Here is a 16,603-nt window from a genome sequence, read left to right as displayed (position 1 = left end):
ATTACAACTATCGTATATATATATAGCTATATATATATAGATATATATGGATATACAGTTAGTGCTAAAAGTATAATTAATATTTAACATTTTTACAACATATCAAATGCTTCCTCCTCTAGATTACGATTACGCATTCAGCTTAATTTTTTATAAAAAAAAAGAAACCCAACTCTATTTCTTTAATTCAATTAGTTTTACTTAAAATTAATATATATACATATATATATAAATCTAGGAGTTCTGCTTATGTATTTTTGTGTTATGTTTTTTGCCTAAACTTAAGCGAATTAATAATAATAATTGCATATATATGTGCGCATATGTTTATGTACAATATTTAAAGCAAGTCTATCAAATTTTTAGCTCTAAAAATGTAATTTAAATTTTGTATAAATCAATTCAAATACGTTTTCCATAAAAAGGCTTAAATATTAAATATGATGATAAACACAGACAAATTGAATTTTTATAACTGTGAACAATTACACTTAGAGAAAATTTTGATAGGAATAGAGTTTATATTCCTTTTATTTTTAAATATCAATAATATATAACATCTAAAGGCAGCTACACTGAGAGAAAAATTGAACAAGATTATAATTGAAAATGTTTCTTTTTATTTAAATATCACGTTTATTCCGGTTTTTAAGCATCTGAAAGTAGTTACACTTAGAAAAATATGGTAGAAATAGATTTAATGTCTATTTTTTAAAGTCCGTTTTTTTAACATCTGAAAGCAGTTACACTCAGAGAAAATGTAGATAGGAATAGAATTGATTTCTTTTTTGAAAATTTTAAGAATATGTAGTTTTTATTAGTTTTTTAATTTATCTATAAATTCTTCTCGATTGTATATTTAAAAGTTGATGTTAGAAAATTATGAAAGAGATTTTTAAGAAAGAAATACTTAAAAGAATAATTTTCGCAGTGAAAGTACAATATTTCTTAAAATAAGTACTGTATTTTAGTCTAATATTTAGGAAACTCAGCTGTAAGGAGAAAATTCTCTATTTAAGAATTTAGACACAGGCAAAGTTTGTTTCTGATTTGAGTAAGGAATTCCCAATTTTTTCTCCAAGTGTAGATAAGTGTTGTATGTATATATAAATGAAAGTTCTCTCTCTCTCTCTCCCTTTCCTTCTCTCTTTTTCTCGAGTTTTGCTTTGTGCGCAGTTCGTAAACGTTTTGCTGCATAGATTTAACCACTTTTAGCTGAGGTTTTATCAACTAAAATCGTATCATCGTTTGATTAATACAAAGAATTGACGCACATGTTCCATTCTGACAGGCAGGACACATCGGGCGCAATGTCCATTAGGTTTTTTTGATTAACATAAAAAACGCATAAAATTCCAATTTGCCGCATTTGTTGCGCTCAATTCCCGTGTCCGGTTGTGGTTATTCTTTTACTTCTTTCCTATTTTTTTTTTTATCCTTGTGGCTGTCACATTTTTGTGATGGCTTTTTAAGCGCAATCTTTTGGCTGACCAACAACCCCCGACCCCGCAGAGACACAGGCAATTAATCATCATCCAACTGGGCAATATGGAATTTAAGTCAATTTTATTGCAGCAGGATTGGGCGTGTGCGTGTGTGTGTGTGTAAGTAAATGGGGGTGTGTGTGTGTGTGCGAGTGTCCTTTTAGTTAACTTGGCTCACTTGGCCCTCTTTTTGCCGCCCTTTTGAGCTACCTTCTGTTTGGCTGCCTCGAGAGCTTTTAGTTGCTCCTTTTGCTTCTGCTTATGGGCCACTTCCAGTTCGTCCATTTCTTTGACCTCCTTTTTGGGTGCCTTTAAGGGCTTCTTCTTGCCACCTTCACGACTGGACATCTCAAATTAGATAATACTCAAATTCCCATGTGTTTAAAAATTTTTCGATTTAATTGCACCCTAATGTGTCAAATAATTAAATGCAATGCCTGCTTTACTCCTCAAGGTTGATTTATTGAAACATAAACATAAAAATTAAATTGCAGTTTAAATTCAAATCATAGCGGGCACGTTTCGTATCAATGAGCTTTCGTCAGTGAGCAAATAATCGTTTCTCAGTGGTGCTTAGAGATATCTCACAGAAATATCGTTTGAGTCAGCAGTGAGCCCATCAAACTATCGTTTAATTAGATGCATCGATATATCGATATGGCATATTCCTGCACATATCGTCGCAGCTAGCATCACTAGTTCGTCGCTGCTCGCCTTGGTTTGTTCGGTTTCGGAGAAAAAATTAAATTCTATTTTATTTTGTTGATTTTGTTCAATTATTGAAAGCACAATTGCTTGCGGTTTCGTTACAAGTTTCATATGTAAACCCGGCTCGTATAGCAACACCCAAGTTCAATAACTTTAGTTCGTATGCGGCTTCGCTCTGCCGCTCCGTTTTTTCGTGTGTTTTTTGTTTTCCTTACAGCTCGCGGGCCGTGTGCGTGTGTGTGATTGTTCAATATATGTGTGTATTTTAATGCTTGTGTAAAGTAACGAAGGAGCCTTACAAATAACATGTGTTCTTGTTTGCTGAATTTGTTGCTGTTTAAGAAGAGTACACACGATACACGACGTACCTAAGTTCCAGCGAAAGAAGGTGAGCGCTGCAGTTCCTGTCAAAAGCGGGTCATTTAACTCTTTTTATTGCTGGCGTGCCAGCCTATGTGTGTGTGTGTGTGTGTGAGTGCGCTTATCTGCAGCCGCAGGCAGAATCAACGCCACGGCGCTGCTGCCCTTTGATTATTATGATTTTGCTCTCTTCCCGACATTTGCTCTCAGTCTCAGACATGAACAGCTCAAGACGATGCCGCCTACTCAACAAAACTCAGTGTCGCAGCGTCTGATTTGCTTGAAACTCAGTCTTGAAAAGAGTAAGAGATGTACTTTTACTCTCGCACACACATATATTGACACACACACACGCTAGCACATCCTACAATAATCCCAGGCAAGAAGAAGAAAAGTAAATGCAATGAAGAAACCGTCTGTGAGTGTATGTACATATATGCATTTGTGTGTATGTGTGCAATTAATCATTGCATTGTGTTTACAAATCGTTTAATTAATTGGACTAGTTCTTGTTCTGGCTGCCACAGCTCTCTCCCACACTCACTTTTCTTCATACTCTCTTTCGGCGCATTAGGCTTAGCACAGTTTCGCCGCAAATAAGATTAGTTGTCTTTAAGCCGCCGCGCCGTGCAGTGGTGGGGACAGCAGAAAACAGTTTAGTAGACAAATTTGTGTTATTTTTTTTTTGGTTATTTGTTTTGGTTGTCCCCCTCAAGCGTTTAACAGTAAAAGCAAAAAGTGTAGAGCTAGCGTATTGAGCATTAAGAATATCACAAGAAGCAGAGAGCTCATTGTATGTATGTGTGTGTTTGTGTGCTCTTTGCTTGCCTGTGTGAGCGCGCAGCCCGGGGGCTGCTTGGTTCTGGGGGCTACTGTTGCATGAACACAAAAATAGCATAAGAGCATCTCGTTGTCGGGGTGCGTGTGCCGTTCGTTCGTTCGTCAGAAGCAATAAAAATTAAAAGGCAAACAGCGATAAGCGGTGCGCACCCAGCCTGCCCCCTGCTCCGCTAACCAGTGTACACATGGCAACCCTGACGCATAACGATAAAGCACATAAAACCAAACAAATGCAAATGCACAGAAGGCAGCCACAACAACAACAACAACATTATTGATGCCTCTCTGACACGGCAAATTCAATTGTGCACTCTTGCCAGCCCGCCCCGCCCGCTCCCCGCGCTTATCAGTTTAAAAGACCGCACGTGGGGTAGCTCAGACTCTGAGCTTTTTAAAGGCTGCCCCCTTTGACCGCTTTGACTTTGATAAGGGTTGCCAGATAGCTAAAAATACCAGCAGGTTTTCAATTATTGATGGAAGAGAGCAACAAGAAACTGGGGTTCGCTTCGCTTAATTAAATACCCCAGGATGTATATATGTATGTGATAATATTCTGATCTTGGGCTGATACACCGATTGTTTCTATATTTTCTATGTGATCTATATTATATAGTAATCCTGTGTTCTCCCCTGATGGATATACTAAAGACTATCCAGAAGTTAACCGATTTCATATTGACCATAATCCCTGGCAGGATCAAAATAATAGAAGATCTAGAAAGTTTTCAATGCATTTCAATGATTTTAAAAAGTGTGCCCATATATGCTATAAGATCGCACTTGAATCTCATGCGTTACATACTTCGAGACAAAAGTAGAATACCCTTCATGAGGGCATAAAAGCGATTTGACTGTTGAGTGATGTGCCCTAATTGAAATTGAGTGGCATTCGGAGGCATGGCTGTCAGGGATAGACCCAGCTCCACCCCTCCCCCCCCCCCCCCCTGCCTACTCTATTTCCCATTTTCACCTTCCCATTTATGTGTTTTACAGTTTCAAATTACGTTTTCCAGCGCGTCGTGTGACAGGTTGAATGCCTGCGTTTTCCATTACGCACTCGTGTTGTTGAGTACCGAGCAGAAAGCTGAAAGCAAAATTTGTCCACCTTTTGACCTCTTGGCAGCCCAGTTACCATTCCCCCATTTGCTAATCGGGTTGACTCATCTGCAGTCGCGTTTTATCTGCAAGAAATCTACGTGACTTGACCAGCTGAGCTCGGTTTTAAGCGCTGGGCAAATACTCAACCGGTTCGACGTCGTCACCATTACCTGCCCCCCTTCCCCTTTCCCCCTTCCACTAGCCACTTCCAGCATCAGCAAGCAAATTGGATTTGCTTACGTTGCCATTTCCCCCATTTGCTCAGCGGGTCACGCGAACAAAGCAAAAGCACAACTCGCACATTGGTCCGCAAGCTGTCAAACAAGGGACTTGGCATGTTTAATATGCGAAAGAAACACTGGTTGAGTAAGCAATGTAATTAAACCAGTGTTGTTAACTGTCAAAAAGTAGCTGATTTCATTGAAAATATATGAATAAGCCACACTAAGCGCCATGCATGAGCCCACAAGTTCGTATAACAGCTGAAGAACTGTGTATAAACATTTTGCTTGTGATATTATTTTAAGATTCGTGTGCTTAGAAAATAATCAACAAATCCTTAAGTTTACATTTATTGCGAACTATAAAAAAGGAACATACACTTTTAAAACTAAAACTCTCACAAATGATACAAAAATGGTTCTTGAAAAGATTCCCACCCAGGTGAAATATAAGTGGAAAACAAAGTTCTGTTCTTAAGACAAATAAATAGCTTTTGCAACACTGTCACAGTGACTAACGGAAGCTGTTCGAGTCGCGTTTTCAGTTGCCAAACTGGTCAAATAAACAAAAGCAAATTAAATCTGCATGCAAAAACATGTGCACAATACACATACAAACGCAAACACACACATACTTATATGCAAATATATATATACATATATACAAAAACATAATAAACAAAATTTTGCAACGTGATGCCGCCTCTCCATAGAGAAAAAGGGGGGGGAAAGTGGTTCGCCCAAAAACTCGGTCAACGAACCAAAAGTTTTATTTTGTTGTCAGGCGAATAAATTTAATATAATTATGTGTGTACGTATGTGTGTGTGTGTGTGTAGCTCTTTGTTTATGCACTTTAAACAATACAACTGTTTAGCCAGAAATATTGTTGTTGTTCTCTTTGTTATTGTTAATTTCGTTTTCGTTTTCAATTAATGGCAACAGAAGAGAATAATAAACACAACATATACGCAATAAATACAAACAAAGCGCACACCTGAGCACCCCTCCACCCGAAACCCCTTCAGACTTGCATTTACCTTGTATAGCAAAGGTAACTACAAAAGCCGTCATAACCACAACGGGCATCGAATCGAGTCGACTCGGAACGAGTCTATAAGGCTTCCCGTTCATATATGGCCAACAACCGATGTCGATTGTCGCTTCTCGCATTGTCGCCAGTTCCCTGAAATGGGGCGATTGGAGGCCTTGTGGGCGTCACCGGAGCAAATGACGCAACCTCGTTATACCTCGGTATACCCTGTACAAACGAAAAATAGATTTTTAAAACAAAAATGGGGTTGTTGAAGTATGTAACTGCCTGTAATATATATGCACTGTATTCCCGTTCAGGATCAGAGGGATCCATTTCCATCTGTCTGTCTAAGAGACTAGAAGCTTCATAGATTCTTCGTCATTTGCGGCATTTAATATTATCGATTACTTTCCTCGATTTAGTGAAATCGATAAATATATATTTTCAGTCAGAGTACTTCAATCATAACACGGAGATTATATAACCTAAATGTACAACATTTTATTCATCTATGTATTTCATTTATTTATTTTCTTACGACATCTCTTAATTGTCTACAGGGTATCAACTAGTCGTGCACTGTAGACTGCTGCGCTCTTGAATGTTTATATTTTCTGTTGACTGTTCTTCAACCTGTTGAGCGCAATCTACAAAATTATCGACCCATTAACAAACTGGATAGGGGCCTTTGGGGGTCTTTGGGGGTTTCGGCCTCGTGTGCCTAACAAATTTGCATACATTTGCTGATAACGAAACGGAATTAAAAGTAAACCCAACACCTTGCCACCCCCCACCCGCTGCGTAAGCAGCTTAACCTACTGAGTAACCAGGTGGGAGGCAGAAATTTGCATAATAGGCTAATGGAATAGCTAGATAATTAACAAAACAGAAACAATGTAGATTTTGTAAGCGTATCTCGCGATCAGCATATATGTATATAAATATATATAGATAGATAGATACTTTATATAGATATAGATATATATAGATACTATATAAATACAGCAAACGCTCGCACATAAAAGGATTTCTTTATCAGACTTGAATTTCCGATCAATTTAATTTTCCATAAACTTTTTTTTATATTTTAACATTGAAGGCAACGACTCCTCCTACAGTGTATATATTCATGTTCCGAACCACAAGCTGAGTCCTATATATACATATATATATCTTAGTGAAATAAAGATCCTTTCTTGTGGCAGGCAGTACTTTTCCTGGAAATGACTGGAATCTTATATATGTAGCTCTAAAAGCGCATAGTCGGTCGAGAATTGCGTTTTTGTATTAAAAATAATTTTGGTTTTTAATTGTGAGCTTTAATATGTTCCCATGCTTCTAGTTTAAACAGCATCTCATTAACAACAATTGGTCGAAATTTCCCACCCTTATAACTGTATCAAAACTCAAGCGATTTTCACGAGGCTTGACTCTTTGTTCATGGTTTAGCCTCTTAATTTGGCAACAGTATTCTTGGTCAAGATTCATGTAACCCTCAAATATCCTAAATAACCTGTTGCTAATGGAAGAATCGGTTGAAAATGAAGTATCGTTGTGTGTCTAAGTATAGATATATAAATTGTAATCCCACCAAATGTTTTCGTGGCTATAAAATTACTTCGATTTATGTTTTTGTACAATTTGTAAGGGTATTCAGCATTCGGGCAGACTTAGCTTCCCACGGTTCACACTCCCTTTGACTCTTCGTATTTTGTCATTGTTTACTTTGGGCGGTGTATTGCTTAGGTGAGTGTGTGTGCGTGTGTGAGTGTGTACGTAGGTGTGCGTGTGTGTGCGTGAGGGAAATACACTTCACCATTTCACATGACAAACGTTTGGCCCAAAGGTCTTCACTGGGCCTTAGGCCACAATCGGCGCATATTTTCACGCGCTGGCGAACAACACACGCACACACCTACACACACATACATAAGCTCACACACACACACACACACACTGCGTAGACAAACCATTGACAAGTGTAGCGAGTGACTAATAACTGTTTCTTTCTCTTCGTCTTCGTCTCGTTCTGCTTGGACTTCCTTCGACTTGTCTTGGCCGCAATTGACTCAATGGAGCACACATTCATGTGCGTATGTGTGTGTTAGATAAGACACACATATACATACATGTGTGCGTGTGTCGATATAGTACTTATCTTCACTGATGATTGATGCGCCGTGTAATTGGCTTATAAGCTTTTAAATGATGTACGAACTAGCTATAAATATCGAATTATTTAGTTTTTTTGCCTTAAGCATTAGCTGAAAACAAAACTACACGAACTTGCAAGGCATATAATTTATAATTCGTTCTGAGAATCAATTTAGGGGCTCTTATTTGTCTCCCACTTAGATTAATATTCTATAAAAATATAAAGTGAAAGGTTAATTAGTTGGCGTTTCCTGGAATAAATGAATGTGCGACTTCTTTCTTTAGCACTTATTCTTTGTATTAAGTACTCACACCCACACACACACCCCCCACACCCACATCGATGGCTATTTAGGTATATGCCATTAGTTGTAGCAAATACAAATGTTGCGCTCATACGTAAGTATTTTGTACATGTGACAGATAAAGATATTTATGTGCTCTCTGTTCTATATTAATACACGATTTCCGGCTGGCAGCCCCCAGCCAAAACAAGCAAGAAAACCAGCCAAAACAGGGGAAAAGTCAAGTACAACACAAATATTGCGCCACATATAAAATGAGTGCACATTGGTAATACGAAATGCGAATGTTCCGATAGCAATTCAGTTAGATTTATGAATAGTATACAGTATGAAATTGCCTGCTTATTAACAGCCTTGGCGTGCTGTTACTTACAGTTATATGTTATACTTCCAGTTCTGTTAATGACAGTAAACTTTACGGATAGAATTTTTTTAATTTCTTGATAATTAAAGTAAAACCAAGTGCTGTACAATAATATAAATAATCAGAATAATCCTTGATATTTAACAGCGCTGGCATTTTGTTAACATTTGTATATTATGTAAACACTTCTGTTAATACAAAGTAACATTAGGCAGAGCAATTTGCATTTCAACATAAAAATAAAAGCATTTCCAATTGTTGATGATACTTTCCAACCCAAATATGTCAATTTACCAGCAATCATTTATAATCTATCTGTAACTCAATCTCTTTGCAGCAAAAGTAGAAGAAGCAGAAGGAGTCAAGTATACACTCGAGTATCCATCCAAAGTCTTAGCCATAACGTGAACGACACGTCCAATAAGTCAAAGTCTTGCCATTGTTTATCGAATAAACAAACATAACTGCCAGCCAAGAGGAGCCTTACAGCAAAAGGAGCGGACACCCACACACACGTACACCCACACACACACCTATACACACACACACACACACACGTTTAGCAATTAATTGGGGGCAGTATGGAACGGGGCCATGTTTGAACGCTTTCGCCTGAGCAACCTGAGCAGAAACTATCGACAACGCGGCGCATCCACAGAACTGGCGCGCGACAAGAAACAACAGCGGCAGCAATGCGTCACCGTACTCTTCCTAGATGACATCACGCACACCTTTCGGATCGAGGTGAGTACTGTGAAGGCTCCAATAACGAATAGGCACCTTAGGGCTTAGCCTAAGTCCATTAGGGAAATCCCTTTTTAAATTCAATATTCTCGAGTTCAGTCGAAGATTCATGCCTGATAGTGTATATGAGGGGCAGGGGTTGGGATTGGATTGACTCCTAGACATTTAAAAGAGACTCCTAGAATCCCTAAAACTAAATGGTGCAGTCGATGCAAAGAGCCAGATGCACCATTTCCAAGCCTGACAGACTACCAAGTCTTTCGAAGAACATGCTTTGCTCTTAATCCTCACTCTGAGGAGAAAAGCTGCATCGACATTTCTTTCCTACACTTTTCAGCTTTTCTTCCACACATGTCTTTTAAGCGTACTTATTCCACAGCAGAACAAGCTGGCCTTCCCGGCGAGCTTTCACTGTATTTCGACATCCACTCGAACACCCACGCCCACTTGAGCTGTATAATCAATAGTTGCGTTCCACTCGCTCGCATAATAATTATAATTGCGAATTGTGTAAAAAAATCAAAGACCTCGGCAGCATAGAAAGTCGCCTTGTCGTGCGTTACTTACCTATCTTTATTAGCCATTGTTTTTTGTATATTTTTACCCTAACTCCTCCTCCATTTGCACTTGAATATTGAATTTGTGAAGTGCTTCGCATCTTCACTTTCGACAGACAGTCAGATAAACAGACAGACAGACAGACGGACAAACTCTCAGTCAGACACGCACTTCTCCAAGAGCCATTCGCATTGTTTTCTTAATTACAACACGACTCGTTGCCCCCCAAGCTGAACATGAAAATAATGATTAAGCTGTAGCTGAGTTAAGATCTGGGCACCAAATTGCAGCCAAATTAGCGTCATTTCACAGTTAGTCAACTAAACAAAGAAAAACTCGGTGAATGGTGAAATTTGGGTGTATATCATTGGGTTTTTTAAGCATGAAAATACTTGGCTGTGACAGAAAACTGTCAAGGCCGAAGTAAATGAGTCTGTGCTTTAATAGCAAAGAAAGTAGCAGAGAGCAGAAATATCAGGCACTGTTACGGTCCGTGTAATTTGCAAATTTTAGTTTTCCACCCAAATTTCACCTGTGCGGGTGGATTCGTTAAAATGAGAGAAAAGTATCGATTTATTTTTGATATAAAGCTGAAAATTGAGTATGATGCATTGATCTATGAGAAAAGGATTAAATCCGATATAAGTTGTAGACAACAGATTTTCCTGTATTTTCCACCCTTGAGGGTGGAATTGTCAAGCATTCCGTCTTAGTTTCACTTTGCTGTAGTTTCGCTTGTGAGTTAATTCCCAATAAATCAAATGGTTTTTCATAAGTATTTTTTTCCATAAATTAAAGATTTAATCTGCATCAGTTTTTAATTCAACTTTCACTTTTTATGATTTCAGAAACGTGCGAAAGGCTCTGAGCTATTGGATCAGGTCTTCCACTATCTCGAGCTATCCGAAAGGGACTACTTTGGTCTGTTGTTTCCACAGAAGCCCGGTGATGTTGTGGTAAGTGAATAAATGAATACATTTCAAATGCATTCAAAGCTGATACGAATCGATCAATTTGCAGAGATGGGTGGACGCACAGAAGCAATTCAAGAAGCAATGCAGCAGCCTCTCGCTCGACAACGATGCCGTTCCATTATTAGAGTTTAGGGTTAAGGTGGGAGAGTAACTCAGCCAATGTTAATTAATTAATTAAACTAATACAAATTTCTTTTCCGCAGTTCTATGTAAGCGATCCCAGTCGGCTGCAGGAGGAGTTCACACGCTACCAGTTTTATCTGCAGATCAAGCGCAACATATTGCTGGGCCAATTGCCCTGCTCCAGCAACACCCAGTGCCTGCTTGCCAGCTACACGGTGCAGTGTGAGTAGCCTAATGCCAAATCCAATCCCCGCTATCTGAGCTCATCTTCGCTTTTAACCCGCAGCTGAGCTGGGCGACTTCAATGCGGCGGAGCATCAGACGGGCTACTTGAGCGGACTGCAGCTGCTGGCGGAGCAAACGCCGGATGCGGAACGTAAAATCTGTGAGCTGCACAAGCTGCATCGCGGCCAGCTGCCAGCGGATGCGGAATACAATTATCTGGAGCATGGCAAGCGTCTGGAGCTGTATGGCATTGATCTGCACAAGGCCACCGATTCCAATGGCAAGGATCTGCAGCTGGGCGTCTCCGCGGTGGGTCTGCTGGTCTTTCAGCATGCGCTGCGCATCAACACCTTCTCGTGGAGCAAAATGGTGAAGGTGTCCTTTAAGCGCAAGGACTTCTTCATACAGCTGCGCCGCGAGCCCAGCGAGAGCTACGACACGCTGCTCGGCTTCGGCATGACCAGCCACAAGCACGCGAAGGCTCTCTGGAAATCCTGCGTCGAGCATCACAGCTTCTTCCGCCTGAAGCGTCCGCATCGCCTGTCGCGCTTCCTTAACATCAGCCTGGGCAGCAAGTTCTACTATTCGGGCCGCACCGAACTGCAGGCCGTGCAGGAGTCCAAGCAGCGCGGTCGCATACACAAGGTCTTCGTGCGCTCGCCCAGCAAGCGCCTGTTAGCTAGCGGAGCAGGTGGCGCCGGCGGCGGCAGTTCCGCTGATGGCACGCCTCAGCTGCTGCACAATGGCACTGGCAGCGGCTCGGATAGCGCCGCTTCGCACAACGGCAAACCGTCCGCATCCACCATACTGACCATCACGAAAACGAGCCGTCCACATGACACGTCCAAGGTTACGTCCAAGCAGGCGGACGCCATGCCGCGCAAAGCCTGGGAGCAGCACAGCGATGAGTACGATATACAGCTGTAAGTTATATCCCTTTCACTATAAACTCATTTAAACTGGGCTAACAGGCAGAAGGCGTCGATTACGATCCTATAAGGAATATATATTCTTGATCAGTAAAATAAGCTGAGTCGATTTCCGTTTGTCTTTCTATAATTTAAAACAAAATGTGTATTAAGACGCTTTTACCACGCCACCAACGAATCGCCTTTCTATGCGATTTTTATAAATTCATCCAAGTCAAAGAGATTTTCACATATTTCAATAAAATTGTATAAGAAGCGTTCGTAGCTTTTCAGCTGGCCATGTCAATATCTCTATATAAAAAACTATTTGTCTTGTCTGACTAGCTATATAGACATAGGTCGATATTTCCCACTCCCATAACTCGGTGAAATCTCATCAGATTTTCATGAGGTTTGGCTCTTTGTTAGTGGCCTGGCCTCTAAATCAATTTGGCATCTAAATCTGGCAGCAGTATTCATGGTTAAAATTCATTTACAAATGGTACGGGCAAGGCCCGCTAGTTATTTATAATAATAAAAGCATTTTGCCCTAAGGCATATAAGTATTATATATGTGTGTGTGTTTGTGTGGGTGTTTGTATGTGTGTGTGTGTGTGTGTGGGCGTGTGTGTGTTTGTGTGTGCATGCATTTATGCATATATGCATGCATGCATGCATGCATGTTTGTTTTCTAATATCAAACGCAGGCCAAGCATATTTCTACCAAGTGCTCTCCTCCTCGATTCTCAAGAATTCAAGTAGGCTCTGCAGTTTTTCGTGCTTTGCCAGCAGCGTAGTGGTTTTTTTTTGTGTGGTTTTTTGTGGTGTTTTCTGTGTGTATGCATGTATGCATGTTTGTACGTATGTATGTACATATGTATGTATGTATGTACATATGTACGTATGTGTGTACATATGTATGTATGTGTGTATGTATGTATGTGTGTATGTACATATGTACGTATGTATGTACGTATGTGTGTAGATATGTATGTATCTGTGTATGTATGTATTCCGGCATGTATGCATACATGTACGCATGCATGCATGTTTGCATACATACAAAACAAACATGCATACTTGTATAACAGGCATACATATACATATATGCAAGCTTAAGACTTATCGCAATTTCCACCGTGGCTGCTTGGATTCTGCGGAAAGAGTGAAACACGTCGTAAATGATTTTCGTATATATCTTTGAAAATAGATTGGAATTTCGTCTTAACGTGCACCTTTATCACATATGGTAACTACAGTGAGTCAGTTAGTCAGCCAGGACAAACAGTTTAATATATTGAGATGAATATTAATAATTGTAATTTAAGTAAATGTTTATTTTCTGGTCTACTAGAGCAGTGTGTTTGTTAGAATATATACTTCTAGCAGACGGGATAACTCCTAGTCGAGGCCCCACACTTAAACTTGTTTTTAATCTCGCATTTCTTTCATTTCTCGGCAGCGATGTTGGCTTCATTGAGCAATGCACGCGACGCTTTGAGTCCGGCACGCCCTCGCCCATGCCGCCCGCGTACAGCTCCGGGCAGCACAGTCCCCTGCTGCTGCCCACAACCATAGCGGATGCAGTGGGCCAGCCGGAGAGCGGCAGCGATTTGATAACCATGCGCCTGCTGGCCGATGAGCAGGGCCGCTACGGCTTCAATGTGAAGGGCGGCGTGGATCTCAGTCTGCCCGTGCAGGTGTCCAAGGTGGTGCCGCACACGCCCGCCGATCGCTGCACGCCGCGTGTTTGCGAGGGTGACGAGGTGCTCATGATCAACGGGCGCGATGTGCACGGCCTGCGGCACGAGCAGGTGGTGGCCATGATACGCGACTGCCGGCACCAGTCAAGCGGCGAGCTGCTGCTGACGGTGCGTCCCAAGCGTTCGGCGCCGCTGCTGATGGAGGAGGAGCCGCTGTACCAGTATGTGCCCGAGTCTGACGAGATTGGCTCGCACTCGAATCTGCTCGACGGCGATGCGCTCTTCACCCAGAGCCTGCTGTTGCTCAGCGATGGTCTCGCCTCGGGCGCCCTGCTCGCCCAGTACGAGCTCATGTATCGCAAGAATCCCGATCTGGCCATTACGGAAGCACGCAAGGCTGCGAATGCGCCCAAGAATCGCTATAGGGACATTTCGCCCTGTAAGTACAAGTCACAGACCCCTTGGGAAAACTCTGTTAAATCTTTCCTTATATTTCCAGATGACTGCACTCGCGTCTCGTTGGTCAACTCCTTGACCGGGGACTATATCAATGCCAACTATGTGAACATGGAGATACCCGGAGGCGGCGTCAATCGGTATATTGCCACACAGGGCCCGCTGGCCAGCACCACAACGGACTTTTGGCGCATGGTGCAGCAGGAGAGCAGCCATTTGCTGGTGATGCTGACCACCGTGATGGAGGCGGGACGTCAGAAGTGCCACCAATACTGGCCCGTGACGGGCGATGAGCTGCAGCTGGGCGATGGATTTTCGGTGCGCTGCCTCAGCGAGAAACCGGACGAGACGGGCAGCTTTGTCTTCCGTGAGTTTGTGCTGCGGGATAAGCACGAGCAGCGGCACATTCATCACATGCAATATCTCGCCTGGCCCGACCACTGTGTACCCTCCGATCCCAATCTGTTTCTGGAGTTTACGGAACGCGTCCGCGCCGCACGCAATCGCACCCTGCTCCAGGAGATCGAGGAGAGCCTGAAGCAGGTGCGCCTGCTCGACGCCGATGCGGATGAGAATGGCGGCCTGATGAGCGAGCGCAAGTGCGCGGCCAGCAACGGCGCCACGCCCGAGGACGAAACGCCCGTGTCCACCAGCGTGCATCAGTAAGTTATTATATATATGGAGTTTATGTAGGAGCAGGGCTTAATTCAATTTGTATCAACCCTTCCAGATGCATCAGCGCTGCCAATCCGCCCGTGATTGTGCACTGCTCGGCGGGCATTGGACGCACCGGCGTGCTCATACTAATGGACACGGCTCTGGCGCTGATGGAGGCGCGCGAGCCCGTCTATCCGCTGGACATTGTGCGCACCATGCGCGACCAACGCGCCTGCATGGTACAGAATGTGGTAAGTGTATATGGTAGCCATTCATGACTGGTTAATCTTTAGCTCAATATTCTCTAAATCCCTTTCAGAGTCAATATCGCTTTGTATGTGAATGCATTTGCGCGGCCTACATGAAGATATCGCGCAGCAGCGCGGCCATCAACGATGATGACGATTAGAGCCGGACCCCTGCCCTTTCCAAGTTCTACTAGCGGACAATCTAAATACAAATCTTCCTCCCTATATCCCGTCTTGCAAGACGCTTATGATTCTTCTCAATCTTTACTATATGCATATATATTATACTATACACTTATGGAATCAATCTTATTGTTAGTTAACCCCCCGTAGACATACATACATACATGCCCATTAGTATCTATGCTCTATATCATTACGTTTATTATTATCATTATTGTGTCTATATAATTATATATATAGTGTGTGTGTATGTATGTATCATTCTTGTATTGCATAATCAACTCTGTATAACACATAAATATGGGCAATAATCCACGCAAGTGCTGCTGAAAATCTCGTAAGAAAACCAATTCTAAATTTTACAAAAAAAAAGAAAACAACACAAAATGAGAACAAAACTACCTAATTCAAGTATACAAAAGAAAAGCGTTAAGCGTATTAAAGAAATTGCATATTTATATACCCATCGCCCAAGGTGGAAATTACAGAGAATATATCTATAAACAATAACTAATAACAAAAACAAATGAGAAGTAAAAACTGTTAGTATTTTAGCACCAAATTAAATTCGTATACATATATGTATTTATGCTGAAAATCAGAGCTAAATAAATATTATTAAACAAATGTAACAATAGTTAAGGTAATAGTTAATTAGGAACCTGTTGACATGAGCAATTGGCACTTATCAAAATTATATGGACGAAGTCTAAAAACATACTTAGATGACCAGGAAAAACTATTCCTTGAAGATCTAGAGCAGACTCCCGAACTTGATATTGAAATAGCTCGCTCGGCCTTACAGTGGAGGCTAAGCAACTTTCTAGGAGACCTGTCCAGCCAGTCATAAAAAGTCTAGTTACTACTAGAGGGCACAGCTCTGCCACATCGTCAAGATGAATACAAGATTACCTTTTGATATACTATCCGCCACATAACTATCAAGGAATTTCAACGCAAAATTAACCAAGTATAATAGCTTATATACTTATAATACCATATGATGAACTAGCACGTACAAGCAGGCTCGGTCCAATTTATTTTCTTGAAATTTTACTATATAGCTATTCACCCATTTTCCATCCGTACCTGTCGATTTTTCAAAATCAGTGAACTACGTCTTGAATTAATTTTAGTTAAATGTTTGATGGATTCAAGTTTTTCCAGCCATATTTCAAACGTGGATTTGATTGCTAAGTTTAATATAGGATTTATTCTATCAAGAAACAAAAACGTGCGGCTTCAGGGACTGACCT

The 16,603-nt window shown here is 41.2% G+C and overlaps 2 protein-coding genes across 2 annotated transcripts; one reads left to right on the top strand and one right to left on the bottom strand.

The window, feature by feature from the left end:
* Positions 1-1,549: 1,549 nt before the first annotated feature.
* On the bottom strand, positions 1,550-1,922 carry LOC135433913 (translation machinery-associated protein 7 homolog). Its single transcript, XM_064690203.1, has one exon. The coding sequence runs from the start codon at positions 1,830-1,832 to the stop codon at positions 1,659-1,661; it is 174 nt and encodes a 57-aa protein (XP_064546273.1). The 5' UTR covers positions 1,833-1,922; the 3' UTR covers positions 1,550-1,658.
* Positions 1,923-2,176: 254 nt separating this feature from the next.
* On the top strand, positions 2,177-15,982 carry Ptpmeg (protein tyrosine phosphatase Meg). Its single transcript, XM_064690278.1, has 10 exons — positions 2,177-2,580; positions 8,906-9,312; positions 10,719-10,826; positions 10,891-10,983; positions 11,048-11,189; positions 11,254-12,115; positions 13,563-14,242; positions 14,303-14,921; positions 14,990-15,167; positions 15,236-15,982. Exons 2-10 carry the CDS (start codon positions 9,163-9,165, stop codon positions 15,323-15,325), a joined length of 2,922 nt encoding a protein of 973 aa, XP_064546348.1. The 5' UTR covers positions 2,177-2,580; positions 8,906-9,162; the 3' UTR covers positions 15,326-15,982.
* Positions 15,983-16,603: the final 621 nt, after the last annotated feature.

Source organism: Drosophila montana, unplaced genomic scaffold (genome assembly GCF_035044405.1).
Source record: "Drosophila montana isolate Dmon_TW-CO22-7 unplaced genomic scaffold, ASM3504440v1 contig_3240_1, whole genome shotgun sequence".
NCBI lineage: Eukaryota > Metazoa > Arthropoda > Insecta > Diptera > Drosophilidae > Drosophila > Drosophila montana.
The sequence above is the reverse complement of the archived record's forward strand: the minus strand, read 5'-3'. Positions and strand labels throughout refer to the sequence as shown.